The sequence below is a fragment of the Syngnathus acus genome, chromosome 2 (assembly GCF_901709675.1).
Source record: "Syngnathus acus chromosome 2, fSynAcu1.2, whole genome shotgun sequence".
In the NCBI taxonomy this organism is placed as follows: domain Eukaryota; kingdom Metazoa; phylum Chordata; class Actinopteri; order Syngnathiformes; family Syngnathidae; genus Syngnathus; species Syngnathus acus.
The window spans coordinates 1,185,521-1,204,853 of record NC_051088.1 but is presented as its reverse complement, the minus strand read 5'-3'; the positions used below and the strand labels follow the sequence as shown (position 1 = coordinate 1,204,853).

Here is a 19,333-nt window from a genome sequence, read left to right as displayed (position 1 = left end):
CCCCACGGGGGTCGCGGGCGTGTTGGGGCCTATCCCAGCGGTCATCAGGCAGTAGGCGGGGGACACCCTGAACCATTTGCCAGCCAATCGCAGGGCACACAGAGACGAACAACCATCCGCACTCGCACTCACATCTAGGGGCAATTTAGAGTGCTCAATCGGCCGACCAAGCATGTTTTAGGGATGTGAGAAAACCCACACGGGCACGGGGAGAACATACAAACTCCACACAGGGAGGGTCGGAGGTGGAATCGAACCCGCACCCGCCTAACTGAGGCGGACGTGCTAACCAGTGTGCCACAGAGCCATTGAATATTGCAGAACTTGCTTGCCTCACAATGGCAAATTCTTCCGTCTGTCCTTGCTGAAAATACATAATCCTTGTTATCTTTCTTTCATTTAGCCATTACCTTCATCAAAAGGGTTTCCGCTGCAGAATTAGCCATGTGAGTAAAATGAGGGAAGCTCATTGGCTACGTTTGCATGGATGCATTGATCAGATTAAAGGCCTGATATGAATAAAAATGTTAACTGAAGACACCCCATTTGCAATATTCTGATTGGATGAAGCCAATTCGGATTAAGATTTTATTCCGAATGAGAGGTGGTTGATTTCAGTTGGTTCTCCAATCAGCGCGCATAAATTATTATTATTCCGAAAGTTGGAACAAACGGTCTTTACGCAAATCTGTGACGTCAGTTTACGCATTTCTGATATTCCCAGAAGCGGGTAGAAGCAGAGCGAAAGATTAGACAGGTGCAAGAGTTATCCTCCTGGAGATATTTATTGCAGCTCAATTAGGAAGGAAGGGAATGAATATAGGCAAAATAACTAACGTTTGAAGTAGAATTGGACAGAGTGATTTTTTGTTGACATGGAAGTCCCTACGGCTACTTCTTCTACTGCTATTTCCGGTATATTTTGCCAATCTGCACGTAAGAATGAATTGCTCTGCCCAAAAGTGTTACACATGAACATGCAAGTTCCCGTTGAATCAATATTTCTAGTGTCTATGAAACAGTGAATCCAATCAAAATTTTATTGCGAACTCTAATCGGATTGAAGACATTTTCTCCATTTATATGTCGCCGCTGATTCATGTCATTATCCAATAAAAACAGCAGTTTTAGTGTCTGACATTATGCACCCAGAAGTCCAAGTGGCATTGCATGAATTGCCACATTGGAGCAGAAAATGGATGGGTGAACGTATAAAAATGTATGAGTGAGTCATATTGTGAACCTTCTTTTTAACACTTCCTCTGTTTCATTTTACAAGGTCAGTGGATAAAATGCAATCTAAGATTTATTTGCGAGCCAGATACAGACGTAAAAAGAGCCACATCTGTCTCGCGGGCCATGGGTTCCCAATCCCTGTTTTAGATATAGGTTATGGTTTCATTTGTTCCTCCAAATGTTTTTAGCGAGTGCAATTTGTCTTACTATTTTGAGGCTTATGAATGGCTTTCACTGTGAAGTGAACACTATATTTACACTCAAGCAGGCTTTATAGGGACACCTTCCTTTTTCCTTGAGTTTTTAGTATCTTGGTTGGCTGTTGTGAAGATGTTTCTCTTCACCATGGAAATACTTCTGATAATTCACCACTGTTCTATGTTCTATGGCTATCAAGATGAGTTGTTATCAGAAGTCATGGACCAGGAGTGTGTGACATGAGACAAAAACTGAACGTGCAAAATAATTTCAAATCACAGCTTCCTTCAGTGTACTCTGAGTTCATTCAGCCCTTTGTTCACAGGAGATTATTAAATGTTGTGGTCTACTTTGACATATGGCTCTTAGTACATGGACAGTAAACACTGAGAACTAGAATAAAAAAAGAATTGGGTTATGTTTCACTACCTTTGTACAAATATATTCAATTGAAAAGCGAAAATTACCCTAAACTACCAACACTTAACACACACAAAATTCTTAGATGATGCAAAAAAAAATATTCTTGCTAAATGTAAACAGTATCACCTTTCAAGAAAGGACAAACATTTAAAGTTTTTAATTTTATTATTACTGATCCCTGAAATCATCTGAGATAGGCTCCAGGAAAAGTGGTTCAGATAATGGACGGATGTACATATAAGGCTGTATTCAGACCTGAGTGTTTGGTCCACTTTAAACGGACCAGGGTTCGATTGTAACGCTGGTCCGGACCTTTTGTGCAGATGTGAATACACGCAAACAAATCCCGGTGCGGATTAAAGAAACGGACCGAGACCCACTCGCTTCCAAATGAACTCTCGTGCGGTTCGCTTCAGCGGTGAATACAAACAGCGTAGATCCGAACCAACCGCACAAATATGCAGAACATCAGCGCATAGGACTCGCATGTTTTCCTCCATTTCTGGGTCTGTGCTCTGTGTGCCGCCCTGGTCATTGCTGTCCAATGGGAGCACAGATCGTCACAAGCGTGGATGTGTATACTTCACTTGTACAGTCGAATAGGAACCGCACCAAACGAAAAAAAAAAGTCCGCTTTTGGTCCGGACCAAACAAGCGGACTACAAGACTTTTCTGGTCTGAATAACCCCTACGTAAGTCCGCTTTTGATCCAGACCAAACAAGCGGACTAAAGGACTTTTCTGGTCTGAATACACCCTAAAAAAAACATTGTGTAACAGTTGTCACACGGGCACTGACAATGACTGGCTCACTGGGTAGAACTGTTCTTTCAAAGAAATGGTGAAATCAGTTGTAGATATTGGTGCCTGGAGTAGTTACACATCAGGCATCCAGCTGATGTCAACTTTGGCTGTGAAGCATTGATAGCGTCCCATGTCTCACCGAAACTTCACCTGCATTTTGTGCGTGCGCGTACTTGTGTGTGTGAGTGCGCGCGCGTTAACAACCAAAAAAACTGAAGGAATATTTCAATCTAAGTGTATCTGCCATTGTTCTTACACCGTCTTTTTCGTCAATATATAGTGCGTGGCATTCAACGCCTGACTTTGAGGACCTTTGATAATGATCATGTTAAATTCTTTATTGTATACAGCTTTTGTACCCTATAATCAAATTAAAGTGTATTAGAATGCATTCTATGCAGTTAAAGTTTTTATAGTTCTAGGTTGAGTGTAAGGTGAAAACATTTGGACCTGGCTTTATTATTGCTGAGGCAGCTAACATGCTTACGTGTATTTACTGAACTGTTTCAAATTTCATGTCAGCTGACAAATTAGATTTTAAAACTCTTCAAAATTCTCAAACATGTAGCCATTTTTTAAATGTGAGCCCAAAATTAAAATGTGAAAAACAAGCTTTTGTTTTGTGGTGGATTTTTATTTTTTCATCTTTGCTTGCCAATGCAAATGAGAAAAAAAAAATGTACACAAATTTTCTATCACGTCTTTCTTTCACGAATCACCCATGAAAAGCATGTTGATGAATGCTTACAAGCGTCCACAGTGTCACCGTTGATCACTTTATACGTTTGTGTAGTTTTGTTTTTATTGTCGAGAACTTTGTGAGAAATATTGACACGCGGTTGTCTTGATGTTCCAAAGTTGTACTTTGCACTTCCTAAAATATTTACTCAACTGCCGAGACTGTTGGGCCTCTATTAGAGGACAAACGGAAAAGCTTAATAGAGTAATGTGTTCAATTGAGAAAATACAGTAAGATATTGTTGATCCAAAGTACTGAAACCATGTCATTTCTCCACACGTGCACACACGCGCACACGCACCAAGTCCTTCCATTTAACATGCCGTGTGGTCACACGACTTCCTTCAAAGGAACGCAGAATGTTGTGGTTCCTCCACTTTCCATCATCTCCTTCCCCAATGATTCGTGCAGATTTCCTTTAAACCATCAAGAGTGAAAGACAAATCAAACTGTTTAGACATTATGTTCTATTTCAAATGTAACGATAGTGAGCAAATAACAATACTGTTGTAAAAAAATTTCTTAACTATTTAACGCAAGATGTATTGACTTTGTGTGCTCTTAGATGTTTAATTTGATGTCAGACATGTTAGTATGTAACATGGACTCTTACTGATTCATAAGGAAAATAAAACATTTGACTTTTCTTTTGCAGTGTCTTCTTCAAAGGTGTTATGAATGTTTGCACTGAGGAACTCTATTCAGCATATCCTTTGCAATCAAGTCAGACATTACAATGGGAAGCTAGTGGCATTAAAATCCTTCAGCAGCAGTGACTTAAGTCCTGCCATGGTCACTGGTCTCTTTGGACAGTGGTTCTTTCACTGATGTACCCCTTGTGCAGGACAAGTGGGGGGCGGGAGTTTCAGTTGGGGGAGCGCCCCCCCGCATCAATATGCATGCACGCACGTGCGCACATGCGCTGAGTGAATAGATATAAGCATAGCCAGCGGCCTCCTCTCCAGAGCCTTGCAACAAATATAAATGTGCCCCCTCAAACTAAGGTCCCCAAAATATATTTTGTATTTTTTCGTTATCTCGTGTCTCTCACCTCCGCTACACTTCTTAATGTCTTGCTTGCGCCGTCAAATATGAAATATATATATTGCTTTATCAGAATCCTTGACTTATAAATTGAGACTTGGACCAACCAATAACAATAATTCCATCCATCATTTGATTCTAATGTGTTTGCATTGATGCATTCAAGCCACGCATGTATGCACGCATGCAGTTTTTTAGGGTAATAATTTCATTTCTTGTGCCCTCCTAAAGACTGAGGTCTGGTGACAGTTCTGCTCCTCCCCGAACTATATGCTCACTCCATCTCCAATATCCTATCACAGCTGACTTCAGGCAGGAGGCGAGGGACACCCCGAACTGGTTGTCAGCTAATCGCAGCGCACACATTGGCACAGAACTATTCACACTCACACCTTAAGGACCCCAGGAAGAGTAGCACTGGCATTGCCAGAGCTAATGGGGATCCTAAATAAAACAAACAAACCTATGGACTTAGCGTGTCCAATTACCCTCGAGTTTCCAATTAACCTCTTTGGAATGTGGGAAAAAACTGCCACACTATTATTTTGGTTGCGGGCCACTTTGTAGATACGGTTTTCCTTTCTCAGATGGCTTTTTTGACAGTGAAACCAAACCCATATCACATATTACACGTAAAATGATAGCGTACTATCTTTGAAATTAGATGTCAAGGATAGGAATGAGTTCAGATGTAGTTCAATACTGTAAAAATGGTATTAAAAAAAATCTTCCAAAATCTCAATATTATTCATTACACATGACAAACATTTTGGTATAGATTATAGTTGACAGACATAATTTTTTTTCATGGGCCACATAAAATGATGCAGTGGGCCGGATATGGCCCACAACCCCCCCCCCCCCCCCCCCCAACCTTGAATCTGACATCTGTGCTTTTAGCCAGGGGTCCCCAACCCTTGGGCTGCCGACCGGTACCATTCCGTGGATCATTTGGTGCTGGGCCGCATAAGAAAGAATAAAAAACGTGTTTAATTTCCCATAGTCTGAACAATCTTTTATTTTTAAAAATGGACAGGATCCTCTCCAATTCTTGTGATGTGAACGTAACATTACACGTTATGCTGTTGGTGCGAGGTTCGAGGACACTGCTAAAGTTGTATAGGAATACACAGTGTATTCACGTTTATTATTATATTATACTGTGGTGTTCGCATGAAGCAGGGGTTTTCAACTAATTTTGTCCAAGGAACCACAAATTATAACCAAGAAGCAACCTGGGGACCACTACTTTGGCAGAATATTATTTTATTTTGCACCAAAAGAGGATAGACCTAAACAGGCTATTTGCATCTGTACCTACGTGTATGTCTATTTTGGAAATCTCAGCTACATTTCACATAATAAGCTCCGTCTCCCTGGACCGCATAATCCGTGGCGAATTTGGACAGGCGGACTATCTCTGTACAAATTAATAGCCAGCGTCTTTCAACGCACAATATGGCAACGACATGGCGTCATTTCCGGCACAACAAGACGGCACCGCTGGTGTTCAAATTCCCTTGGCCTTTGAACCTGGCCTGGTTTCTATGGAGACGGGCCGTGAGTTAAAGCTATGAAAATGTGATCTTCGCAGCCTTCATTTTGCGTCTCTCTTCTTTCAATGCTTTCCTACTCTCTTCTCAACGTTTAATACGTTGAGCCACCCGAAGACTCCCTGATTGGTCTAGCGACAACACACCACTTGTGTCTGGAACTTCAAAGTAAATGCTCCACCGGAAACACTTGCGTAGACAAGGTCTTTCATTTTCAACAGCTTGGGCGAGAAGGCGCGTCAAGTAGTGTTAAATGCATTGCTGTTGTATAGAGTGGAGCAATGTGGGCATCACTAAAGTCTGCTACAAGAAAGTGAAAAGAAACAAATAAAACAAAAGTACTTAAGTGTTACTCATGCAACAAATCTGAACAAAAATACATTTCTAAGATACTGCTGGCTAAATGGCATGTTTATAAATGTCGATACATTAACCAGAAACCTAATTTACATGTGTAACTATTGGGCAATCAACAAATTCCAAAGCACACAAAACCTTCTATTGGAGTGCTTTATTTCTTAGGCTCTATGTTTGACACCTACATGTGTTTACATGTCCTAAATAAATATTCTAAAAAGTAATAATAAGAAACAAGTTCATCGCCATGGAAACGAAGGCCAGTTTTAAGGCTGCATTCGTGTGTCACGTGATGCGCCATCGCGTCGCTCTGGAAATTATGTGATGTAGCCTGAAAACTGGCCGAAAAAACTGACGCAGCCTGTGAAATTGGACACAGCTATTGAAACGGTCCGTGGTGCTAAATCAGGGGTCGGCAACCTTTTTTACTCAAAGAGCCATTTGGGACCGCCCCCCAATGAAAAGAAAGCACCCGGAGCCACAACCCATTTTGACATCATTGTGTGAAGGCGATGGCCTTCGCACATATGTTATTCTACTCCAGCGGTGGCCAACCCGCGGCTCGCGAGCCGCATGCGGCTCTTTGGCTGGTTTCATGCGGCTCTTCAGGAGATTTCACATGACAAGCGTCAAAATGCTTGGCTGGCGCTAGGTGGCGCGCTGACCAGTTGAATCGGTTTGAGTTGAAAAGAAGAAGAAGAATGACGTACTCTAAATGATGACAAATGCGCGCGATCATTTGAGTTGTAAATAATTTGTTTCAAGTTCGCTCTCAAAATGGCAGGGAAAAAAAGCACAGCCAAACGAAAATATGAAGAAGAACACAGGACGTTTTTAACAGAGTGGGAGAGTTTATATTTTTTTGTTGAACGTAATGGCAAGCCATTCTGCCTTATATGTCAGGCATCATTAGCGCATTTCAAAGCTTCAAATCTTCAGCGTCACTTCAGCTCAGTCCATCCTAATATCGATCAGGAATTTCCAAAAGGGACTGAACTTCGCAAGCACAGGTTGGTCACTTTGAAAAGTCAGGCAGAAAAGCAGATGCAGTTTTTCCAAAAATTTACAAACCACTCAGAGACCGTAACGCTTGCATCATATCAACTGGCTTGGAACATTGCACAGGCTAAAAAGCCATACAACGAAGGGGACTTCATTAAAAAAAAAAAGTTGAAATCTTGTCTCCTAAAGACGACAAACTAAAACAAAGCATATCAGATGTCCAACTGTCCCGCCACACTGTTGAACGCAGAATATCGGACATTAACAGGGCTATTGAATCATTGAAATGTCATGTTGAGCCCTTTACCGCCCCTGGTGGCAAGGTGAGGCACTGCCTCACCTGCCTCCTTATGAGTGCACGTGCCTGGTTGATGCTTAATTTCAAATAAAATACCCGGTGTCTATTTGAGTCCTCGTATTTAAGAAATAAAAATCCAAACTTACCCAACCCACTGAACAAAAAATGCAAACAGCCTGCAGTCACCTGTCCTCTTATTTATCCATCCATCTTCTTCCGCTTATCCGGGGTCGGGTCGCGGGGGCAGCAGCTTCAGGAGGGACTCCCAGACTTCCTTCTCCCCAGCCACTTCATCTAACTCATCCCGGGGGATCCCAAGGTGTTCCCAGGCCAGCTGAGAGACATAGTCTCTCCAGCGCGTCCTGGGCCGTCCCCGGGGTCTCCTACCGGTGGGACATGCCCGGAACACCTCCCCAGGGAGGCGTCCAGGAGGCATCCTGATGAGGTGCCCGAGCCACCTCATCTGGCTCCTCTCAACGTGGAGGAGTAGCGACTCTACTCAGAGTCTCTCCCGGATGACCGAACTTCTCACCCCATCTCTAAGGGAGAGCCCGGACATCCTGCGGAGAAAACTCATTTCGGCCGCTTGTATCCGGGATCTCATTCTTTCGGTCACGACCCATAGCTCGTGACCATAGGTGAGGGTAGGAGCGTAAATCGAACGGTAAATTGAGAGCTTTGCCTTTTGGCTCAGCTCTCTCTTCACCACGACGGACCGGTACAGAGTCCGCATTACTGCAGACGCTGCACCGATCCGCCTGTCGATCTCGCGCTCCATCCTCCCCTCACTCGTGAACAAGACCCCAAGATACTTAAACTCCTCCACTTGGGGCAGGATCTCATCCCCGATCCAGAGAGGGCATTCCACCCTTTTCCGATCGAGGACCATGGACTCGGATTTGGAGCTGCTGACCCTCATCCCGACCGCTTCACACTCGGCTGCGAACCGCTCCAGTGAGAGCTGGAGATCACGGCCTGAAGAAGCCAACAGCACCACGTCGTCTGCAAAAAGCAGAGACGCAATGCTGAGGTCCCCAAACCGTACACCCTCAACGCCTCGGCTGCGCCTAGAAATTCTGTCCATAAAAATTATGAACAGAATCGGTGACAAAGGGCAGCCTTGGCGGAGTCCAACCCTCACTGGGAACGAATCCGACTTACTGCCGGAAATGCGGACCAAACTCTGGCATCGGTGATACAGGGACCGAACCGCCCTTATCAGTTGGCTCGGTACCCCGTACTCCCGAAGCACCCCCCCACAGAACCTCCCGAGGGACACGGTCGAACGCCTTCTCCAAGTCCACAAAACACATGTGGACTGGTTGGGCGAACTCCCATGCACCCCCGAGGATCCTGCTGAGGGTGAAGAGCTGGTCCACTGTTCCACGGCCAGGACGAAAGCCACACTGTTCCTCCTGAATCCGAGGTTCGACCTCCCGACGGACCCTCCTCTCCAGCACCCCTGAATAGACCTTACCAGGGAGGCTGAGGAGTGTAATTCCCCTGTAATTGGAACACACCCTCCGGTCCCCCTTCTTAAAGAGGGGAACCACCACCCCAGTCTGCCAATCCAGAGGCACTGTCCCCGATGTCCACGCGATGTTGTAGAGACGTGTCAGCCATGACAGCCCCACAACATCCAGAGCCCTTAAGAAATCCGGGCGGATCTCATCCACCCCCAGGGCCTTGCCACCGAGGAGTTTTTTAACGACCCCAGTGACTTCGACCCCAGAGATTGGAGAGTCCGCCTCAGAGTCCCCAGGCCCTGCTTCCACAATGGAAGGCGTGTAGGTGGAATTGAGGAGGTCTTCGAAGTATTCTCCCCACCGACACACGACGTCCCGAGTCGAGGTCAGCAGCACGCCATCGCCACTGTAAACAGTGTTGACGTTGCACTGCTTCCCCCTCCTGAGACGCCGGATGGTGGACCAGAATTTCCTCGAAGCCGTCCGGAAGTCATTCTCCATGGCCTCGCCAAACTCCTCCCACGCCCGGGTTTTTGCCTCAGCAACCGCCGAAGCCGCGTTCCGCTTGGCCATCCGGTACCTGTCAGCTGCCTCCGGAGTCCCGCAGGCCAAAACGGCCCGATAGGACTCCTTCTTCAGCTTGACGGCATCCCTTACCGCCGGTGTCCACCAGCGGGTTCGGGGATTGCCGCCACGACAGGCACCAATGACCTTACGGCCACAGCTCCGGTCGGCCGCCTCAACAATGGAGGCGCGGAACAAGGTCCACTCGGACTCAATGTCCCCCGCCTCCCCTGGGACGTGGGAAAAGCTCTGCCGGAGGTGGGAGTTGAAGCTCTTCCTGACAGGGGATTCCGCCAGACGTTCCCAGCAGACCCTCACAGAGCGTTTGGGTCTGCCAGGTCGGACCGGCATCTTCCCCCACCATCGGAGCCAACCCACCACCAGGTGGTGATCAGTTGACAGCTCCGCCCCTCTCTTCGCCAGAGTGTCCAAAACATGCGGCCGCAAATCCGATGACACGACTACAAAGTCGATCATCGAACTGCGGCCTAGGGTGTCCTGGTGCCAAGTGCACACATGGACACCCTTATGTTTGAACATGGTGTTCATTATAGAAAATCCGTGTCGAGCACAGAAGTCCAATAATAGAACACCACTCGGGTTCAGATCGGGGGGGCCGTTCCTCCCAATCACGCCCTTCCAGGTCTCACTGTCATTGCCCAGGTGAGCATTGAAGTCACCCAGTAGAACGATGGAGTCCCCAGAAGGAGCGCTCTCCAGCACTTCCTCCAGGGACTCCAAGAAGGGTGGGTACTCTGAGCTGCCGTTTGGTGCATAGACACAAACAACAGTCAGGACCCGTGCCCCCACCCGAAGGCGGAGGGAGGCTACCCTCTCGTTCACCGGGGTGAACCCCAATGTGCAGGCGCCCAGCCGGGGGGCAATAAGTATACCCACACCTGCTCTCACCGTGGGCAACTCCAGAGTGGAAGAGAGTCCAGCCCCTCTCGAGAGGGCTTGTACCGGAACCCAAACTGTGCGTGGAGGCAAGTCCGACTATATCTAGTCGGAACTTTTCTGTCTCGCACACCAGCTCGGGCTCCTTCCCAGCCAGAGAGGTGACATTCCATGTCCCAAGAGCCAGCTTCTGCAGCCGGGGATCAGACCGCCAAGGTCCCTGCCTTTGGCCGCCGCCCAGCTTGCACTGCACCCGACCCCTTTGGCTCCTCCCACAGGTGGTGAGCCCATGGGAAGGGGGACCCACATTTCCTTTTCGGGCTGTGCCCGGCCGGGCCCCATGGGCGAAGGCCCGGCCACCAGACGCTCGCCTTCGAGCCCCGCCTCCAGGCCTGGCTCCAGAGGGGGGCCCCGGTGATCCGCGTCCGGGCGAGGGAAATCTGTGTCCATATATATTATTTATATAAAAACCATGGTGAGCCCTTTACCGCCCCTGGTGGCAAGGTGAGGCACTGCCTCACCTGCCTCCTTATGAGTGCACGTGCCTGGTTGATGCTTAATTTCAAATAAAATACCCGGTGTCTATTTGAGTCCTCGTATTTAAGAAATAAAAATCCAAACTTACCCAACCCACTGAACAAAAAATGCAAACAGCCTGCAGTCACCTGTCCTCTTATTTATGAGATAAAAATCCAAACTTATCCAAATATTATCCACCAGCACTGAACGAACAATGCAAACCAAAAAAATGCGCAGTCTGCTTCTGTCCCATCGTGTGTACTGGAGTGTGCAGCCAGTTGTCCTCCTGAATTAAAAAAAGGACTACTTCACTTAATATATAGTTATGTATTTATCAAAGTCAAAGTCTGCTTTATTGTCAACCTCTTCACATGCCAAGACACACAAAGAAATCGAAATTACGTTTATGTCACTTTTATATTTCACATACACGCATGCACGCACGTATGCACGCACACACACATGGAAAATAATACCCAATTAAAATATTTATTTTACCTGGTTAATGTGATTTTTGCTCCTGAACTTCGCTGCACAGCTTCTTCACGTCAGGGCTGTAAGTGACACCTTCAAACAGGAACGTAACCTGATGTCTGTGAGGCGTGAGCGGTGCTTGTTTTTAATAAAGTTCATGTTGGAGAAGACCTGCTCACAGATGTATGTGGATCCGAAGATTGCCAGGACCCCAAATGCATACCTCTTCATGTTTATGTAGCTGTCGGGGATGGCATTCCATGTCTCAAACACAAGTTTGTCCTGTTTGGGAAGGTTTGCAATGTCGCTCCATTTGTGATTCTGAGCGAGAACGGCCTTCTGACGGCACACATTTTCTAGATCAGCTGTTAAGCTTTTGAGCTTCAACACCCAGATGTCCTTGTCGGCGATGTCGGCTAGTTCCATCTCCAGATCAGGTTGACTTACACCTGCAAATGCAGTCATGTTCAACAGGGATGGATCGATGGTCAGGGGAGTGACAGGGAAGGATAAGGTGTTTTTTTCCTCTCTGAACTCACAGAATCGTTTTCCAAATGATGTTTGCATTGCAGTGATTACAGATTGCAAATACTGTGAATTTATGGCATTGCCAGCTTGTTGGAACTCTCTCAAAGCGGGGAAGTGATACAGTGTACCTCACTGTAAATCCTTGGCGAACACTGTCAATTTGCGCTCGAATCCCAGCACCTCTTCCAGCATGTGCAGAGCTGTGCCTCCTTTCCCCTGAAGAGATGTGTTCAACGTGTTCAGGTGCGCTGTCATAGTATCAACCATGAAGTGGAGTTTTTCCAGCCACTCTGGCTGTTCCAGCTCAGGAAAAGTGAGCCCTTTGTTGCTGAGGAAAACTTTCACCTCTTCCAGACACGCTGCAAAGCGTTTCAGCACTTCCCCTCTGGACAGCCACCGGACTTTGTTATGCAGCAAGAGATCAGAATACGCGCTGTCCAACTCATCCAGTAATGAGCGGAACTGACGGTGATTTAAACCTTTTGCCATTATTTTGTTAACAATCTGAATGACAACATCCATTACTTCTGTGCATTCTGGAGGAAATGTTTGCGCACACAATGCTTCTTGATGCAAGATGCAATGGAATGTCAGCAACTTTCTATCCAGTGACTTCTGCAGTAAAGCCATAAAGCCCTTCTGAGCTCCCGTCATAGATGGTGCCCCATCAGTAGCCACGGACACCAGGTGGCTGGTCTTTATTTCTTTGGTTCTTAAACAATCCAAGACAGCCTCGCAGATGTCCTCCTCCCGTGTTTGGCCTTTTAACGGTATCAATTCAATCATTTCTTCCTGTGGCCCAGCAGCGCTCACGTATCGGCAGAACAGCGCTATTTGTTCAATGTCATTTTTGTCTTTGGATAAATCACAGGCGATTGCATACGCCAAAGCTGAATTGATATCTTCAATCTGCTTTCTGGTGACGTTTTCTGCCATCTTCACAGTTCTGTCTTGGACAGTTTTTGCAGAGAGAGGCATGTCATTTATTTTCTGCAAAATTTCATCTTTGTTTTTGAAGTCCGAGAACAGATGTTCTGAAATCTTAATAAATGTTTCTTTGAGGTATTCTCCATCTGTAAATGGCTTCCCATGCTTGACTATTTCCTGAGCAGCCACGAAACTTGCACATGTAGTTGAATTTCCAGTCTTAATCCACTTCTTGAAGTGACTTCTGCTCACATCAGCCTTCCGCATCAGCTCCGAAACGGCCTTTTTTCGCTCCTCTCCCTTGGGATATTTTTTAGCAAAGGCCGTGTTTGTTCTCGAAATGTCTCGCAACATTTGACTTTTTGTTGTTTGCCAATTTTTCACCACATATTAAGCAGACTGGTAAACCAGTTTCATCAGCAGTGAAAGCAAAAGAATCTGCCCACGTAGCATTAAACGTTCTGTTATCTTCAGAAATTTACCTTTTCTTGGATTTATCCATCATTCCTACCTTCCAGGCAGGGGTCAAAAAATCACGCTGGTAGTGTGCTGGAAAAACGCCGGCTGCCAGACGTGAGGGACGCCAGGAATTCGAATGTCGCACATCGGCGGATGTGCCGCATATTTTGGGCGGTAAAAATATTAAAAACGTTTAATTTTAATGTTACAAGTTTACCATAATCTTCAAATTCAGAATTCTATTTTAAAATGAACAAACTAAAATAAAATTAAATTTTTATAAAATACTCATTATTTTCCAAAGTCACAGGGAGCCACAACAGAAGGATGAAAGAGCCACATGTGGCTCCGGAGCCATGGGTTGCCGACCTATGTACTAAATAGATTGGGGACCGCTGCTATAAGCAATGAATTGAACTCAAAACAGTGCAACACACCAGGAGACATAGTAGTACTCAGTCATATATTATTTATTCTCTGCAAGAATTACTATTTGTACCGTACTGATGAACTGAGAGGAGAGACATCTCGATGAAAACTATATTTGTCTGACTTACACTGGCTACAGGTGGCCAAGGCAGGTATATCAGAAAGTGCAGCACAATGACCATTCAATTGACACAGCGTGACAAAAATTGTTCATGCCTCAATGAATTTAAGATTCTGACAACAACCTGACTTGGGACATTTTAATTGTGGGTAAAGTGACGGTGATTGGTGAGCTCCAGAGACTCCACTGGCCCAGACCCAGGAGGTCCATAGTACACACCTGAAACACGTACTCCCTTCCTGGGCTCAGACCCTTCAGCTCCATGGCGGTACTCTCCAAAGGAAACTGCAGGAACCAGAAGGCCACAATCAGCAAGGGTACAAAGACAGTGTCAGTTTGTCCGTCCGTCCGTCTATAGAAACATACAGTGATCCTTTGTTTATCACTGATAATTGGTTCCAATTTACTATAGCTCACCGTACAAAAAAACTACCGCTCTGCTCTCGCTGTGCTGGCCGGCTGACGCGCCCTTGTGTTGCTCCGTGGGAGCGTGCATATCCAATACGGAGCTGTGAGCACTAATCAGTGCCACCTGTGCCCTTGTTAATGGCTGATTAGGGCGTGCATTTAAACCCCGCAAGCCCGTCAGTCTGCAGTGGCTAATCTGCCTCGATACACGTTTGCCTGCCACCTGTTTCTACTACGCCACCTGATTCAGTTTTTCTCCGTGAACGTTTTTGTGAACGCCCTCATTTTGGGGACATCGAATGGTTTTGAACGTCAGTTTACTTTCGCTCAAGGATGCCAGGTTTTCTCTTGGACTTCAGAATTAAACCCCACTAAACACACTCTAAACAAGGCTTAAACAGGCAGGGGAAAAGGATTTGGCAAGCCCAGTCACAAACACTCGCACGGCGCGATGACAGATGCTCCATTCGATGAAAACTCGTGTTGCATGACGAGCAGTGCCCCTTCCCCCCACTCTTTTGTTAAACGGCAATGTTAAGTTATCACCCTGTGAGAGCATTCAGGAATTACTCTTAAAGAGATTGTTTCTGTTGTTTTTGTAATTTATTTGCATCTTTACCCTTGCATTTTCATGTCCCAAATTCTAAATGTTTTCTGGTTCTTTGAGCAAACAAGAAAGTGTGAATGGAATGGGTGAAAACAAAGACAAAATCCCAAAATGCCAGAAGGTAACAGCTCATAGTATTTTTTTTCATTCTTTTTTTTTTTCATTGTAGGAAGAAAAGCGCTATAAACTTCATTTTTGGAACCATAAACATAGTTCATAAAATTTCAATTATGAACTATGAACTGACGAGTTCATTTAAAAATTTGTGAACTGAACTTTGAACTAGTTTGTGTAGAAAATTAACTTTCCCAACTCTTAACAGGAGAGTGTTTTTTTTTCAGTAAATGCTGTGCCAAACATGTTGAATACATGCTTTTCCAATTTCAAAAATATAATCGTGTAAATAATTGTGACTTCAATATTGAACAGAATAATCATAATAATGATTTCTACCCATAATCGAGCAGCCCAAGTATGTATTATGATATAGTATACTACATATATATACAGTGCCTTGCGAAAGTGTTCGGCCCCCTTGAACCTTTCAACATTTCGCCACATTTCAGGCTTCAAACATAAAGATATAAAATTTTAATTTTTTGTCAAGAATCAACAAGTGGGACACAATCGTGAAGTGGAACGAAATTTATTGGATAATTTAAACTTTTTTAACAAATAAAAAACTGAAAAGTGGGGCGTGCAATATTATTCGGCCCCTTTACTTTCAGTGCAGCAAACTCACTCCAGAAGTTCAGTGAGGATCTTTGAATGATCCAATATTGTCCTAAATGACTGATGATGATAAATAGAATGGACCTGTGTGTAATCAAGTCTCCGTATAAATGCACCTGCTCTTTGATAGTCTCAGGGTTCTGTTTAAAGCGCAGAGAGAACCATGAAGACAAAGGAACACACCAGGCAGGTCCGAGATACTGTTGTGGAGAAGTTTAAAGCCGGATTTGGATACAAAAAGATTTCCCAAGCTTTAAACATCTCAAGGAGCACTGTGCAAGCAATTATATTGAAATGGAAGGAGTATCAGACCACTGCAAATCTACCAAGACCCGGCCGTCCCTCCAAACTTTCATCTCAAACAAGGAGAAGACTGATAAGATAAGATAAGATAAGATAATCCTTTATTATTCCCTCAATGGGGAAACTCCTTTGTAAGCAGCAGTACACTTAACATACACGCACACGCATGCGGGGAAGGGGGTAAAAGTTTCAAAAAAGTAAAAGATATATCAGAGATGCAGCCAAGAGGCCCATGATCACTCTGGATGAACTGCAGATAACTACAGCTGAGGTGGGAGAGTCTGTCCATAGGACAACAATCAGTCGTGCACTGCACAAATCTGGCCTTTATGGAAGAGTGGCAAGAAGAAAGCCATTTCTCAAAGATATCCATAAAAAGTCTCGTTTAAAGTTTGCCACAAGCCACCTGGGAGACACACCAAACATGTGGAAGAAGGTGCTCTGGTCAGATGAAACCAAAATCGAACTTTTTGGCCACAATGCAAAACGATATGTTTGGCGTAAAAGCAACACAGCTCATCACCCTGAACACACCATCCCCACTGTCAAACATGGTGGTGGCAGCATCAGGGTTTGGGCCTGCTTTTCTTCAGCAGGACAGGGAAGATGGCTAAAATTGATGGGAAGATGGATGGAGCCAAATACAGGACCATTCTGGAAGAAAACCTGTTGGAGTCTGCAAAAGACCTGAGACTGGGACGGAGATTTATCTTCCAACAGGACAATGATCCAAAACATAAAGCCAAATCTACAATGGAATGGTTCACAAATAGACGTATCCAGGTGTTAGAATGGCCAAGTCAAAGTCCAGACCTGAATCCAATCGAGAATCTGTGGAAAGAGCTGAAGACTGCTGTTCACAAACGCTCTCCATCCAACCTCACTGAGCTCGAGCTGTTTTGCAAGGAAGAATGGGCAAGAATTCCAGTCTCTCGATGTGCAAAACTGATAGAGACATACCCCAAGCGACTTGCAGCTGTAATTGCAGCAAAAGGTGGCGCTACAAAGTATTAGCGCAAGGGGGCCGAATAATATTGCACGCCCCACTTTTCAGTTTTTTATTTGTTAAAAAAGTTTAAATTATCCAATAAATTTCGTTCCACTTCACGATTGTGTCCCACTTGTTGTTGATTCTTGACAAAAAATTACAATTTTATATCTTTGTTTGAAGCCTGAAATGTGGCGAAATGTTGAAAGGTTCAAGGGGGCCGAATACTTTCGCAAGGCACTGTATATATATATATGTTGAGCCCTTTACCTATACTATATATATAGTATGTATATATGTATATATATATATGTATATATATGATATATATGTAAAACGAGTGTGGTCTTTGAACTTACACTGACAGACTTGGTTCGACCCTTGTGGTCCCATTGGTATGTGATCTGATACTTGAGGGGTACCATGTCCAGGTGAGACCACGTCGGGGGCGCCGACCATTCCACCAGCACATTCCTGGCATAGTAGGCCAACACCTTGACATCCACAGGGGGGTCGGGTTTCACTGCAAAAACATAAAAAAAGTTGCGAAATGTTTCGAGGTGTTTCGATTCGGTGAACAATTCTATTGAGTGAACTGATTCTAAAGATTCAGTTCACACAAAAGAACTGGAATGCACATCACTAGTAGCAGAAGATTGAGATAAAGCCTGGTTAGAGCTGCTCTTACAGCTCTAAGCCAATCATCGGCAAGGATACAGATCAACATGTTCCCATTGGTCTCCTATCGGTCAATCGTGTGCTGTAAAATCATATGGGCAGACAACTCCCAAGTAACGCCGAATATATCCGCAATATTTGTTTTCATTGTTTTCATTAAAACCCGCGATGTACTGAGGCCACGATAAATGAACCGCGAAGGAGCGAAGGATGACTGTAATTACTTTTCATTTACTGAGAATGTGTGGAGAATGTCTGGAGAAACTATAGTGAACTCAGATGGAGCTTGCAGTGGAAACCCCCAAAGCAGAGGAGGGGGGCCCCAGACATCAATCCCACGTGGAGGACAAGATAACTTGAAGGACATCAAACGCGCACTAATTATCCCCATCTGGGAAACTTCAGCCCCACAAAGGGAGGACATGACCACTCCTGAATTATCAATGCAGTAGGGCTTGCTGACCAGCCTCACACACAATTATCTTCACGGCTGCCAACAACCAAGAACACACATACAAACAGCAAGGCATGTCCTTTTGTTGACATGTTCTCTATAAAAAATGGGTCAGGGAAATACATTTTTCCTCACGCTGCATCGTTACCTTCGCAGTTTAGGACAGATGTGACCCAGAGCTCCACTTAGAGAATTGGCTTGCTGTATTTAGACAATTTTGGTAGGAATAAATACTTTCTTGTTTCGCTGACGCGAAAGTCAAATGCGTGTGTTAATTCCTGTACCCACCCAACAACCACCTCGGAACTCCACAAAGGGATCAGACTTTATTAGTCTATTGGTCATTTAAAAAGAGTTGATTTTCCCGCCTTCAACAACAACAACAATAATAATAACAATGATATTACTGCTATCTTCATGATTCCGGATAAGCGGTAGAGGATGGATGGATGGATGGATGGATGGATGGATGGATGGATGGATGGACAGACGGGCGGACGGACGGACGGACGGACGGAGGGAGGGAGGGAGGGAACGGATGGATGGATGGATGGATGGATGGATGGATGGATGGATGGATGGATGGATGGATGGATGGATGGATGGATGGATGGATGGACGGGCACATGGACAGGCGGATGGACGAATGGATTATTACCATTATTGTTTAATTGTTCGCCACAAATGCGGGTTTAACAGTCCCATTTAAATTTTCACAGAAATTTTCGAGATGTATGTTTCGGCCATTATGGTTAGCTACAACTTACCAATGTCCTCCAGCATGAAGCTGCTGAGATGAAAGCTGCTGCTTCCAGTAGAAGACAGCGTAGTCACATTGATAATGTAATTTGTCAGCATCTTCAAGTCGGGTAGGTGGCAATACCACACCTGCAAAAGATGGGCAAAAAAATTAAATGTCATTTTATTCCTTCATCCAGAATTGATTTCTTATAAAAAAAATTTTTACAAAGTTTATTTCATTGTCAATGATTATTTTTTTTTTAGGGACGGGCTGTATCGGTGCCGAAACCAGCCTTATTCAAATAAACTACCTATAAAGGTATCAACGCATAAAAATGGGAATATCACTACCTCGTAAAATTTAAAATTTTAGCTCTCTGTAAAC

At 44.8% G+C, this 19,333-nt stretch overlaps 1 protein-coding gene across 1 annotated transcript in view; it reads right to left on the bottom strand.

Annotated features, from left to right (window-relative positions):
• Positions 1-13,936: 13,936 nt before the first annotated feature.
• LOC119119500 (interleukin-27 subunit beta-like) overlaps positions 13,937-19,333 on the bottom strand; it is a 31,672-nt gene continuing 26,275 nt past the window's right edge. The window contains exons 4-6 of the mRNA XM_037245935.1: positions 18,975-19,095; positions 17,435-17,598; positions 13,937-14,322 (exon numbers count right to left, since the gene is read on the bottom strand). Of these exons, the coding sequence (XP_037101830.1) occupies positions 14,143-14,322; positions 17,435-17,598; positions 18,975-19,095 (465 nt within the window). The 3' untranslated portion in view covers positions 13,937-14,142. The remainder of the gene's footprint in view (positions 14,323-17,434; positions 17,599-18,974; positions 19,096-19,333) is intronic.